Source organism: Halyomorpha halys, unplaced genomic scaffold (assembly GCF_000696795.3).
Source record: "Halyomorpha halys isolate HHAL.00 unplaced genomic scaffold, Hhal_1.1 Scaffold268.1, whole genome shotgun sequence".
NCBI lineage: Eukaryota > Metazoa > Arthropoda > Insecta > Hemiptera > Pentatomidae > Halyomorpha > Halyomorpha halys.
The window spans coordinates 87,957-101,532 of NW_027112076.1; the positions used below are offsets into that span (position 1 = coordinate 87,957).

Sequence of the window (13,576 nt, forward strand, 5' to 3'; positions counted from 1 at the left end):
CATCGATGTTTTTGAACAACCATTTCAGTAACTCAAGGTCTGTTCCAACGACGACGTATAGTCCGGACAGTCGGAAGTGGTTTTTGCAAAAAAGAATGCAACATTGATAAAAAACATCGATGTTTTGAAATATCAATGTTCAATATTAAAATAATGTTGCTTACAATACATTACCCAGAAGACATCGATGTTTTTGAACAACTATTACAGAAACATCTGTGTGTTCCACATGTCTGTTCCAACGATCCCGTATTCTAAGGCCTGTCAGAAGTGGTTTTTGAAACTAAGAAACCTATATCAACTACAAAAAACATCGATGTTTTAAAATATCGTTACTTACAATACATTACTCAAAATACATCGATGTTTTTGAACAACTATTTAAGAAACATAAGGTCTGTTCCAACGATCCCGCGTCCTACGGCCTGTAAGAAGTGCTTTTTGAAACAAAGAATCCGACGACGACTAAAAAAACATCGATGTTTTTGGGTAATGCGTTGTAAGTAACGATATTTTAAAAACATCGATGGTTTTTGTTGTGGATGTCGGATTCTTAGTTTCAAAAACCACTTCTTACAGGCCGTAGGACGCGGGATCGTTGGAACAGACCTTATGTTTCTGAAATAGTTGTTCAAAAACATCGATGTATTTTGAGTAATGTATTGTAACCAATGAGATTTTAGAACATCGATGTTTTTTGTAGTCGATGTCGGATTCTTAGTTTCAAAAACCACTTCTGACAGGCCGTAGAATGCATGATCGTTGTAACAGACCTTATGTTCTTCAAATGGATATTCAAAAACATCGATGTATTTTGGGTAATGTATTGTAAGCAATAATATTTTAAAAATATCAATGTTTTTTGTTGTCGATGTCGGATTCTTAGTTCCAAAACCTACTTCTGACAGGTCGTAGAATGCGTGATCGTTCGAACAGACCTTATGTTTCTGAAATAGTTGTTCAAAAACATCGATGTTTTTTGGGTAATGTATTGTAAGCAACTATATTTTAAAACATTGAGGTTTTTTGGATTTCATGTCCTATTGGTTGATTGAAAAAGCACTTCTGACTGCCCGGAGCATGCGTAGTCTTTAGAACAGTCTTTATGTTACTGAAATGGTTAAAAAAAAAAATCGATGTTTTAGTATTGAACTATGAATGTTTTTATTTATGTATTATTTTTATATAATTTAGTATGTTTTTTTATCGATGTCGCATCCCTAGTTGAGCCCGCTTTTTGGTTTCATTTTTCCTGGCAGTGTAGATATACCAAAACTACATGCATTAGGAAAAAATGAAAATGTTTTTTTCATTTTCAATTGTAACTACCTTCCTAGTGCTCATATACTGATTCTTTTTTTCATTTGAGGCGCAATTAAATTTCCTACAAAATACCCTCAATTAAATATACCAAGAGTACATGCTTTAGGAAAAAAGAGCAAAATTGAAAAATATTTGGCATTTTCGACGATAACTGCCTTCCTAGTAGGGATGGGATATCGATATTTTGTCTCCGATATCCGATATTTTGATATCGATATCAAGTAACCGATAATATCAGAATATCGATATTTTTTCTTCGATAATATCGAAGTATCGGTTTATAAAAAATAAATAAAATAAATTAAAAAAAAGTCACACCATATAAATAAAACAAATATTGATAATATACACTCCAATGTAATATAACTCGTATATTTCTTACTATAATCGTATATTTCGGAGAAAATATTCGTGGCAATGATATCCAGATATTATTTTATCTAAATATCAATATTTTGTTTAAAAAGATTTGAAAAATGTATAGAATAATTAAAAATGGAATAACGATATTTTATTTTGATAAATACATATTTGTTTCGATATTTTGTATTATTGTAATATCATTTTGGTATATAAGAACAATGTTCAGATATTATTTTATCTAAATTTTGATATTTTGTTAAAGAAAATATTAAAGCTTAAAAATAGTATTTCGATATCTAATATAGATAATTTCAAATTCATTTCGATATTTGACATTTTTATAATTATTGATTTCTAACATTAGCAACAATATTCCGATATTATTTTATCGAAATATCGATAAGGAAGATTATAAACAATACCCCGATATAATTTTATCGAAATATTGATATTTTGTTTAAAAAAGACTAAAAAACTATAAAACAAAATATTGATATATTGTTTCAATAAATGTTGATAAAATAATATCGGAATATTGTTGCTTCTATTCCATACCAATATTACAACGATCCAAAATACCGAAATAAATATGTAATTATAAAAATAAAATATCGATATTTCATTTTTTAATTTCCTATACAATTCTCTAGTTTTTTTAAAAACAATATCGGATTAATGTTACTAAAATTTCATATAAATATTACAAAAATAGAAAATATCTAAATAAAAATGTAATTATCAATATAAAATATTGATATTCCATTTTTAATTATTCTATACAATTTTCTAGTCTTTTTAAAGAAAATGTCGATATTTCCAAAAATAATATCGGAATATTGATGGACATATTCCCTATCGATTACAACAAAAGGTAATATCGAAATAAAATATCTTTTAAATTTACTACAATACAATTATATTGTAGTTTATATTTGTTATGTTTATGATATAGTTGTCGTGGTGTAGCTTTGTTTCATAGTTATTAAGAGTTTCTTATGTATATTGATCAGGTATGACATTAAATAAGTCTTCCTATGTTATCATTTTATAATTATTATTACTTTAATTTGTTAATTTTTCGATTTCGATATTTTAGTTCCTATATAATATCGATATCAAAATCGATATCCCATCCCTACTTGCTAGTGCTTATATTTAACTGATTCTATTTTCATTAGGTTTGAAATTCATTTGAGTGTTAATAATGTCAGTTATATATGTAACTAGAGTATTCCACAATGTATGTTATCTACAATTTCTTTGTCTTCATTATGTATTCTCATTATTGTTTATAATATACTATAACTCCAAATTTTGACTTACCTTTAGTTATATACTTATCGTTCATATTTGCCCACGCTTAGTGGAGAAGGGGGTTAGTTAAAATTAAAAAAAAAAAAATCGAAAAAATAAAGAATAAATCCCTCCTTAGGCGCCACCTTATTTTTTCCTTAGAAATAACAAAAACCCGAAACGATGACTCCAATATACCCACAATATAACTACAGTATACCCCTATCTAAACAATTATCAAATTATGACCACTGGCGAATACCTTTACATGCAGATAACAGCAAACTTAGGGAAAATACCTACTCACCTCTGGAATTATCTTAATACTCGGATTAAGTGAATAACCAAAAATCATAAGTAAATTAACAAGTTGAAAGCAGTGTATATGCATAAAAAAGAAAAGCAGAACTATATGAACTTAAGTTTAATAAAAATAATTCTTATCAATTAATAAGACAAAGAAAACTTACAGGTTGACTTGACCTTATTAATTAAATTCACGTTAATATACAAAAGAGGAATATAAAATAAAATTTAGTTCAAACCCAGGTAGTCCTTGAGCGTACTGGAAGAACACAAGATTGTCTGATATCTCCTTTTCGGCTACCATCTCACCTTACCCAGAAGTATGACCCCTGCTACCTCTCCTAACCAGGATGGGCTGAAGAAAAGCTGTCACACACTGCACTATATCCATAGTTCTAGTGTTAATGACCGCCCATAGAAGTAAGACACCACAATTTAGCAAAACAAAACATTAACGATTACATCTCTTATATGGTGATATTTTGATACAAACAGTAAAGACACAGGGCCTGATGAACTATCACCAATTCATATTGAATAAACGTAGTGTACGCAGATATCGCCATTATTTTTATTTCACCATGAAAACCATAACAATACTAAAAAAAAAAATTCATTTCCTTCTATCAGATTTTTTTTTGGTTGTTTCAATATCAGGATATGTTCTTTGTATAGAAAAACTTCATTTTAAAAGCTGAGAAAGTACATATTTTTTTCATTGCTATTCTGTCTTTGAGGACTTGGTCCCTGGTACTGACAGTGTGTTGTGGGGGCTTGGTCCTTTATTGTATACATGCGCTTAATTCTAATACAATAAACAGTCTCTGCATACATATAAAATATTTTTCATCTCATACGGTAGCTGCAACAATTTATTATTAACACATCTTTGAAAATTGTTGCTTCATTTACTTATTGTTTTTTTTTCTTTTAATTACCATTTCCAACCCACGAATATATTAATTCCCAGTGGATTTTTTAGCTGGGCTTTGTTGAGATTCAACACCACATGTTGATTTAAATACTCTATTTGTGAATCTCCAGTAAGCAATTTAATTCTGAAGATTTGGCTCGTTCTTGCAGAGTAAACATTGCAGGTAGAATACAAAATAAATTTAGGATACATTAAGGAAGTGTAAAAAAATAAAACTGAAAATTATTAATGCAAATATTTCTTTAATAAAATTAATATAAAAATAAAGATATATAAAAGTATTAAAATAAAAAAAAAAAAATACGTTGTGGTAATAAATACATAAATATAGCTTCATTGATAATTAATACGTAAATTAGACTGAAAAGTTTTGATTCCTCGGTGGGAAGATTGGACTATTTGATATTCTTGCTCCTCGGGGTCATCGGAGACCTGCTTGGAAGGATACTCCTCGGAGCCAGGGGTGACCCTCCAGGTAGGACGGTCTTCCTGGGAGTGAGTCCTGAAGGTCCACTGGTACCAACTGCTCCGGGAGTCTGCCTGCTACCACCTGAAGTAACAATATCATCACTATAAGTACTTTAATTAGCCACAATTAATTATGTCATGAAAAAAGTAAAAATCAGTCCAATGCGGTATTAGCATGTTTATATATTTCAATTAATTTGAATGTAATACAAACAATTTAGATGAAAACCTCAACTCCGAAACAGTAACCCCATTTTATGTCACTCTCTTTATATACATTAAATTCGGTAAGGAAGACGATAAAATGGTATGAAAAATAGTTTTAGTCATTATTCATATATTATACATCAAAATTTACTGGTAACAAACAAAAACAGTGAATTTGCTTTATTGCTAATGAAAGATATTTTACGAAAATATCCGCAAAGTAGAAGCGTGGCAGGAGGAAAAAGAAAATCTGAGGATTTACTATTTTGGCTAATTGAAAGGCATTTCCTATTTATTACTGTTTGCGCCTTGAATAATGACTTCAGTGTAGCGAAAAAGTATTTTGGCCCCAGTGACAATCAGCGCTAGCCGAGCTTCGTCCCCATGGACTGTTTCAGCTGGGAGTATTCAGAGCTCAAAAGGTTAAACTTTAACTGGTACAAACATCCCTTCTTACATTCATAGATTACATAGAATAAATTGAAGCTTCAAACTAGAACCCATCCTCAACCTCGAAATTCGTGTTGATAGGTGTATTTATGTAAGCTTAAATTATATTAAGCTATTATTATAAATAAAGAACACTGATAAAAAAGTTTTACTAACTTGGACGTTGGTTAGGAGTATAAGTTGGATCTATTGCCATAGCAATGTTCGGGACCTCGTTAGCCCTAAAAAAACAAACAAATAAGTTTTAAAATATTACATTAATATTATTATTGTACAAATATACCAACGATATAATATAATATTAACCTGATCGGAGACGGCTGAGGTGTAAGCGTACCACCGGCTGCAGTTACGGCTTGCAATTTCTTCGCTCTAGCCCGTTCTCGACACCTCCGTGCTCTTGCCTTCTCCTGTATTAACACATAAAAAAAAAATAATAATAATAATATATGAGCAATATAAGTTTTTTTTTTTGCCCCTATAGACTTCAGACATGTGTAGTTCATAGTTTTAAACAATTTCAAAGTTCAACCAAAAATTGCTTTTACGTCAAAGCAAATTTAAAGCTTTCACTAAAAAAAAAATTGCATTCTTATCGAACAAATCAATTGATACAACACAAATAGTGTTAAGAAGCTTTGAAACGTAATGGAAAAGTGAATAAATAGGCCTGTGCAGATTATCCTGCAATTAGTTTTAAATTAACGTAGATGCAAGGTGAAAATTTATAATAAAGATTGTCACCAATTTATGACACAATAAAGAGTTTTTTAGACTTTACTTGGATACAAATCATTTTATCTAAACAATAAAACCAGTCTCATAAAAATTAAAAGATTATACATAATTTTGCATTTGAGTAATTCATTATCAGAAATCAATACAAACACTTTTCGAAGGTTACAATTTAAAAATTATTATATAAGCATCCAGAGTTGGGCTAAAATTAGCTATAGTTGAAATTAATAGCTAAAATCGTCATGGTTACGATATTTATTTATCAATGGTTCTTTCATAAATAAAGATCGTATCCATGGCAATTTTAGCTATTACTTTCAACTATAGCTAATGTTTGTCTATCTCTGTATGCATCTTATGTAGATTGAAGTGGAATTTTTATTGAAAATGTTGATTTATAACATAACTTTGATAAAGAAAAATTTTAATTTTGAATTTAACTAAATAAATTTTAAATATTATTTCAAAATTTTTTGAGACAAGGTAATTATTTATTAAATAAAACCACAAATTGTATCCAATACTGTCTCAACACTTTATTTCTTACTAGTCCAACGTTTCGGCTATTCCAGCCATCTTCAAGGACATCTTTAATACAAATCTCCTCACATTAATTTATAATTTTTATTGCAGGCTATTCTGCCCAGGTCATTTTCTTCATTTTAATTTTCAAACCTATTTATTTAAATTTTAAAACCATTAACTTTTATTTTTCTCTATAAAATTATCAACAATATAAAATACACCACCATATAACAAACTCGTTATATGGTGGTGTATTTTATATTAGGGGTATTTATGATCTATGTTAAAGCGTGTTAAATGGAAAAACTCGTGTTAAATCGAAAAAAATTGCCTTCTTTTACCGTGGTAAAACGAAATAACATTTAACATGGCTGAGAGTCTGTTACTTGGTCAGTTAAATCGAGAATGACGTCACACAATAGACCAGTTGAGATCGCCGCCATATTAGTTGTTGTGACTTTCAATACAGTTGTCAATTAGCTCATCTTCATTCTCTTCTTCACAAGTTTGAAGATCAATAAGACACTCATAAGCTAAACTTTCACACAAATTCCACTTTTCACTCACTGTAGGCATGTTTTAATTAATTACTTAAATCAAAACTGAAGTAAACAATAACATGAGGGTCTAGAAGGAAGGTTATAAACATAAAGGCTTATACAACAAGTTGCTGAGAAAATCCGCTAGGGGCTCTTATGCATTTAACGTTTAACATGACTTCAAATAGGGCTGCTCACAATCCTATAGTTATAACATTTAACATGGTAAAACATATAACATTTAACACAACATCATGAATACCCCTATTGTTGGTAATTTTATAGAGAAAAATAAAAGTTAATGGTTTTAAAATTTAAATAAATAGGTTTGAAAATTAAAATGAAGAAAATGACCTGGGCAGAATAGCCTGCAATAAAAATTATAAATTAATGTGAGGAGATTTGTATTAAAGATGTCCTTGAAGATGGCTGGAATAGCCGAAACGTTGGACTAGTAAGAAATAAAGTGTTGAGACAGTATTGGATACAATTTGTGGTTTTATTTAATAAATAAATAAATTTTGGTGTAGAATTTTTATTTGTAAAATAAAAAGATTTACATTTCAGAAGTTATTATATTCATTTCAATTTAACACCTTCCTCTCTCTTCCATTTATCAGATATGGGCAAAATTAGCTATAGTTTGAAACTAATAGATAAAGTTGCCATGGATACGACCCTTATTCATGAATGAACTATTGATTAATAAATATTGTATCCATGGCAACTTTAGCTATTAGTTTCAGCTATAACTAATAATGAAAATTCAATATTTATATTGTCATTGTATGATATGTAGGAGATATAGATCATAAAAAAATAAACAAATGCAAAGCATACTGAAAGACTGTATTAATAAACCTAAGGCTGCAAAATAGAGCTTGATGAATGCATATATATTTAAGTCATTGACAAAATAAACCTCTTTACAAAGATCTGAATCTAATGAAAATACAGGGATTCGCCTAGGTTCTCCTATATATTCTGTATTATTTTTTGTACATATTATTGAAGTTATTTTTTTCTATATGTAACTTTGCCAACATAAATTTAATTAAATTACTCTTTAACAGAATGGAAACCACATTAGGGTATCTATCGTTAATTAAGTCCCTGTCAGGGATCTGTTTCTAAATTATATCAAGAAATAATTTATACTGTATAGTATGTGTACTATAATACTGTATAGCCCCTCTTCGAAGTCTGTTTTAAAGTTATATATCAATCCAAAAATTAAGATTAAAGTTTAATCAATTTTAACGATAATCAAATTTAAAGTTAAATAAACATATATTATGTTGAGAGGGAGAGAGTAACAGCTAATAAGATGGGACCAGCCACTAAATTACTTAAAGGAGGCCAAAACCATTACTGTATTCCACATATCATCAGAATGCAAAACAAGATTAATTCAAGCATAATGGAACTAATCACCTTCTCTTGAAGATGCCTGGCAAGCTCTTCATCTTGGGCTTCAATGGCCAACTTACGATCCAAGTCCTCACTCAGTTCCTCTTCTAGCTGAAGCCGAGCAGCGAGTTCCTGTGGATAAAAACATAAAATAATATTCTATAATCTCTTGAAATTGTTTTATTTATAAGTAAAATATATTATTTATACATCGATTTTTTTATTCAGAAAAGTACAGGGTACTGGTTCAACCAGATGATAATGATAACATATATTGGTCGGTGCCGAAATAACATACAGAAATTATAAAAATAAACGAAATATGTGTTAGTTTTCATAGTTAGGGCAATGTTGAGGTTGCTTGAACAGGAGATGTAAAAATGGAAAAGTAGATATAAGAGAAATAAAAACAAAAACTGGAAAATTCAGAAGGCAACAAAATACTGAATTGAAGGAACTGTACCTTTTTTCTAGTTCTTAATAAAATAAAAAAATAATCATATACCTGTTTGATGATCATACTGAAGAACGTAATTAGATGAGCTACCACCAAAGCAGTGACGAGTGTAACTCTAGTCACGGAAATAAACACGTGCTACTAGATTTACACTCGTCTCCACAGTAGGGTATATTTTGACTACCTCTGCTGAAATTTCTTCGATACTTGATGATTGCAACAGAACATAAGCTGACTAGTACAGAAATTAATCAAATGACAATTCAAGATTTTAATTGGAATATATAGGATTAGTTGAATACAAATATATATACACTTATTCTAAACATATATTACTTCTTTTAAAGTAATGTAAAATAGTTACATTCCATTATTAGTTGTATGCTGATTAAAACTTGATAACATTATTAATAAAGAATATAATACAAGAACTCTTAGCTCCCTCGGCTTTCAACTCATCTTACCTCTTTTACAATATACGGGAAAAAATTTATCAGTATCAAATTTCACATCCACCTGATATTTTTGAATGTATTGGCAATCCTCATTTTAAGGTTTTTCAAAGTTATGTAGCTAAGAAAAAAAAAAATTGGAAATATTATCAACAAACTAATCTTTTAGACTATTAGGTAAATTTCCTTTTCATTTATCTTTTTTAGGCATATTTTAAATTTAAATTAATTTTTAACAGCACCATTTTAAATTTATATTTTTAATAAAAATATTTAATTTCTTCAGCAACGTAACTTATTACATACACATGTGACATATAAGGGTCCTAAAATAAATTTGTTAAAAATGTAACTTTGAAATGACTTAAAAATGTGATGCTTGAATATGAATTCCTTTTAATAACTAATTAAAATAATTAAGTCAGATTATCCAAAAGAAATGTAACAGATAATTTTTATATCAACAAAAAGCTTTACCTTATCTAACCTCTCCTGTTCTTCTTTTTGAATATCTGAGATCTCTGGAGGCGGTGGCCAATGGTCGTCCTCGTCTTCATCACTCAAGCTTTCAGGCAACCTATTAATTAAAATACCAAACTTAAATACTCAGCTAATTAGTGCGTCATACATTATTAGATTATAAAAAATATTTCCACCAAGATACAAGAAATTACAATAATCTCTCAAAAGAGTTTGAACTTAGTAAAGAAATAAATCATAGAAGTGATTTTAAATATTGTGCAATACTTAGCTTTTAATAAAAACGGCTAGCACAAAGCTCTATAAATTATTAAAACCATAAAAGAATTATTTTATGAATATAATATACATCAAATTTTCTTTATATATACTAAGTATTTCATTTTGATAATCTGCTTACCATAAGAAAACCCAACTGTATTTTGCATTGAAATATTAGATTTATATATTTTTTTTATTTCCATTTATTATTTTTACTTTTCATACTAGTTACATAAGGAGAGTATAGTAATTTGGTCAAACATTCAAATTCCATTTTTCAACAGATCTATCAGTTTCAGAGCACCTTGAGTTAAAAAGGAAAACGCACTTTTGGCCATAAGCATGTCTGCACCATGATTAGTTCATGAACAGGTGTACTTTTATTATGTAGGGTTTCGATTGCCGATGCCTGTGTACCAAATTTGATACTATATTGAATATCACTTAAAAAACAAGTTTATCTATAGATTATAGCTCCAAAACGATTCTAATCATTTTAGTAAAATTTGTCCGTCTTCTCTATAAAGCCTTCAAACGTTTAAACATATAGAATCAATCTTTAAGAAAAATATATACATTTTATGTAATTAGTGTATTTTGAGAAACCACTGATATCTGATAATTAATACCAGATGCAATATGATAATTAATACAATGTGCTTTGTTCTGAAGTTTTGAAAATATTTTTTGGAGGTTCTCAGAAGCTTGTTCACTTTTCAGTAGTTTTTTTAATAATTCAAAAAACCTATACAACACCCAAATTTTTATAAACAATGTTCAAAGGATATAACATTCAAATAAAAAGGAAAAAATTAATAAAAAAAGTTTTAATTTACTAGCAAAGATATATAATTATTATTAAAGATAGTTAAATTGTATTAAATCTTATGGTATTATTGTATGTGAAGAAATATAAGAGGATGGGTTTGTGCGTGATCTACGGATAGAAAGTGCATAATTTGTGTAACATGAATATATTTACAGCATATATTTGATGATTAATTGGGATTATTGTCATTGATTTATTCTTTAATGAGTAGATAGATTAACGTGGATAATATATATGAGGAGATAGTGATGGTCGGGGGTGCAGTTATTGAAAAGCACAAATATGTAAAAACTTAGTAATTAGTGCCAACGTCTCTCTAAATTTCAGGCTCATTCACCAGGACTAAGAACAAAAACAAGAAAACAAAGCATAATGATTAAATAGAGTAACATAAAAAAATATATAACAGATAATGTAGTTACATAAGTAGTATGGAAGTAAATGCATGGTGTATTATAAAAATATGGAAACTATATACAATAAAGTACAAAGAAACAGTAATATTAAAATTAGGAATGAAAAAAGAAAATAATACAGATATGAGAATCAACTAAATGATTAATCACACTTAGGTTATTCTTTAATACTTCAACTTTTTATAAATTTCCAATAATGTAAACATAGTTATTTATTTGATTCTCAAATCTAAACTATTTTCTTTATTCACTATTAATTTTGATATTATTTTTTCTTTGTACTTCATTATATATAGTTTCAATATTTTTATAAAACTTATACCATACATTTTCTTTAATATTACTTATGTACCTCCATTATCTGAAATTTTTTTTTTTAATTTCATTTAATCATCATTGTTATCTTGTTTTTGTTCTTAGCCCTGATGAATGCCGAAAAATTCTTGCCGAAACCTTGGCACTAATATATAAGTTTCTACTTATTCGAGTTATTCCCAGACCGCACCCCTAATCATCTTCTCATATAGATTTATTTTAATTGTATCCACAGTTACAAATATAATTTTGAAATTGTTCTATTAAGAAATCCAACTAGATATGAATACAAGAGGCTAATTCAGCAATTATAATTTGAGCTGTTACCTCAACATTGATGAGCATGCGATAGGCATCGGTGGGGGTGAATATGAGAAGGGCGCCGGGGGCAATCCGATTTCATTCATGTCTCCTGCTGGCTAATACACAATACTTTGTAAAATCAAGTCACTCTGAAAGGATTTGATTATATTTCACTTAAATGCAACTTTATCATAACAAAAAAATTTATAGTATAAGACTGTGCTGGTTCCCATAAAAAAAGGCACACAAAATAGCAGAAAAAACTATTTACCTGGTTACCAATAAATAGTATATTATGCTATTTCAAGTACCTTTTTTGACCGCCACCCGGACGACCATATTCCAACAATAAAGCACATATGGTTAACTAACAATCTTCTGAGAGAAAGAAAAACTCCAAATAGTATTCACTTTAATATCGGCTTGAAGAGAAAGAAATGCAGCATTAGAAGCTTCTTCCTACTATTTGAATATAGAGGAACTTCCCTGAACGGATATTTCTCATTAAACGACAATTTTATTTATTTTTTTGGAGTAAAAAGGTGAAAGTAAATAATTATCATTTAAGAAACTAAGTGGTGTTTATAATTAATCTCTGAACGACAATACTACTAGATACATATGATATAAAACTTTAATTAAAAAAAAAAAAAAAAGAATGAGTAAAAATACTGTACAAACTTACCTTAGAACTAAGTTCTTTTTTAGTAAGCTCCACAGCTAACTCCTTGGCTATCCTTCGATCACGCTCTTCACTGCGAAAATAATACAATTATAATTTTATAACCTAACAAAATTCTACATTAAATTAATTTAATGTGACCCAATATTCAATAATAATCAATAAAGGTCACTTAGTATTCCTTAGCTCAAGAAAATCCTTATTGTATGTTTTAAACATACTACATGTTGCCCTAACCCTTCATGAAACAATGTTTGATAAATCAAGAACATAATAAGTATCTCTGACCTCGGAAACTAGATATTGATTATTTACAACTCAATGCTCAAATAAATGCTACCTCTAATTAATTTAATTTTCAGCTCCACAATAACATCAATAAATAATCAATGGATTGAGATAGACCAGCATATAACAAGCCTGAACAGAGAATTCTCTTTATTAAAATACTGAAATCCTGAAAAAACTGAAACCAAGGGGGTACGTCATGATAAAGCCCACTCTGAAATATGGCTGCAAGGGCTCAAGCCGGTACTCTAGAAAGTAGAATCTGGAAATTTGAACGGAAAGTCCTCTGCACAATTACAGCAGCGATCTGGGATCAGAGAATTCATAAGGGAACAGGGCTATGCTATTTTCATGACTTTATTTTAAATAATTTTCATTTTGTATGTATTGTAATATGCTCTTTTTGTGTAAATAGTATATTTTTATGTTAAAAGGGTTTTTAATATTTTTTATTTTATGTATCATTTTAATATTCATTTGTTTTATTTATCCAAAAAGCAAGCTAACCAAGTTTCATTGTTTATAATAACTTCGTGA

At 28.9% G+C, this 13,576-nt stretch overlaps 1 protein-coding gene across 3 annotated transcripts in view; it reads right to left on the minus strand.

Moving 5' to 3' along the window:
- Positions 1-4,441: 4,441 nt before the first annotated feature.
- Positions 4,442-13,576, minus strand: part of LOC106680564 (coiled-coil domain-containing protein 50) — a 13,387-nt gene continuing 4,252 nt past the window's right edge. For all 3 annotated transcript variants that reach the window (XM_067050040.1, XM_014420350.3, XM_067050041.1), the window contains exons 4-10: positions 12,755-12,824; positions 12,094-12,185; positions 9,943-10,042; positions 8,581-8,688; positions 5,651-5,754; positions 5,501-5,565; positions 4,442-4,769 (exon numbers count right to left, since the gene is read on the minus strand). In XM_067050040.1, coding sequence (XP_066906141.1) covers positions 4,615-4,769; positions 5,501-5,565; positions 5,651-5,754; positions 8,581-8,688; positions 9,943-10,042; positions 12,094-12,185; positions 12,755-12,824 — 694 coding nt within the window. In that variant the 3' untranslated portion in view covers positions 4,442-4,614. The remainder of the gene's footprint in view (positions 4,770-5,500; positions 5,566-5,650; positions 5,755-8,580; positions 8,689-9,942; positions 10,043-12,093; positions 12,186-12,754; positions 12,825-13,576) is intronic.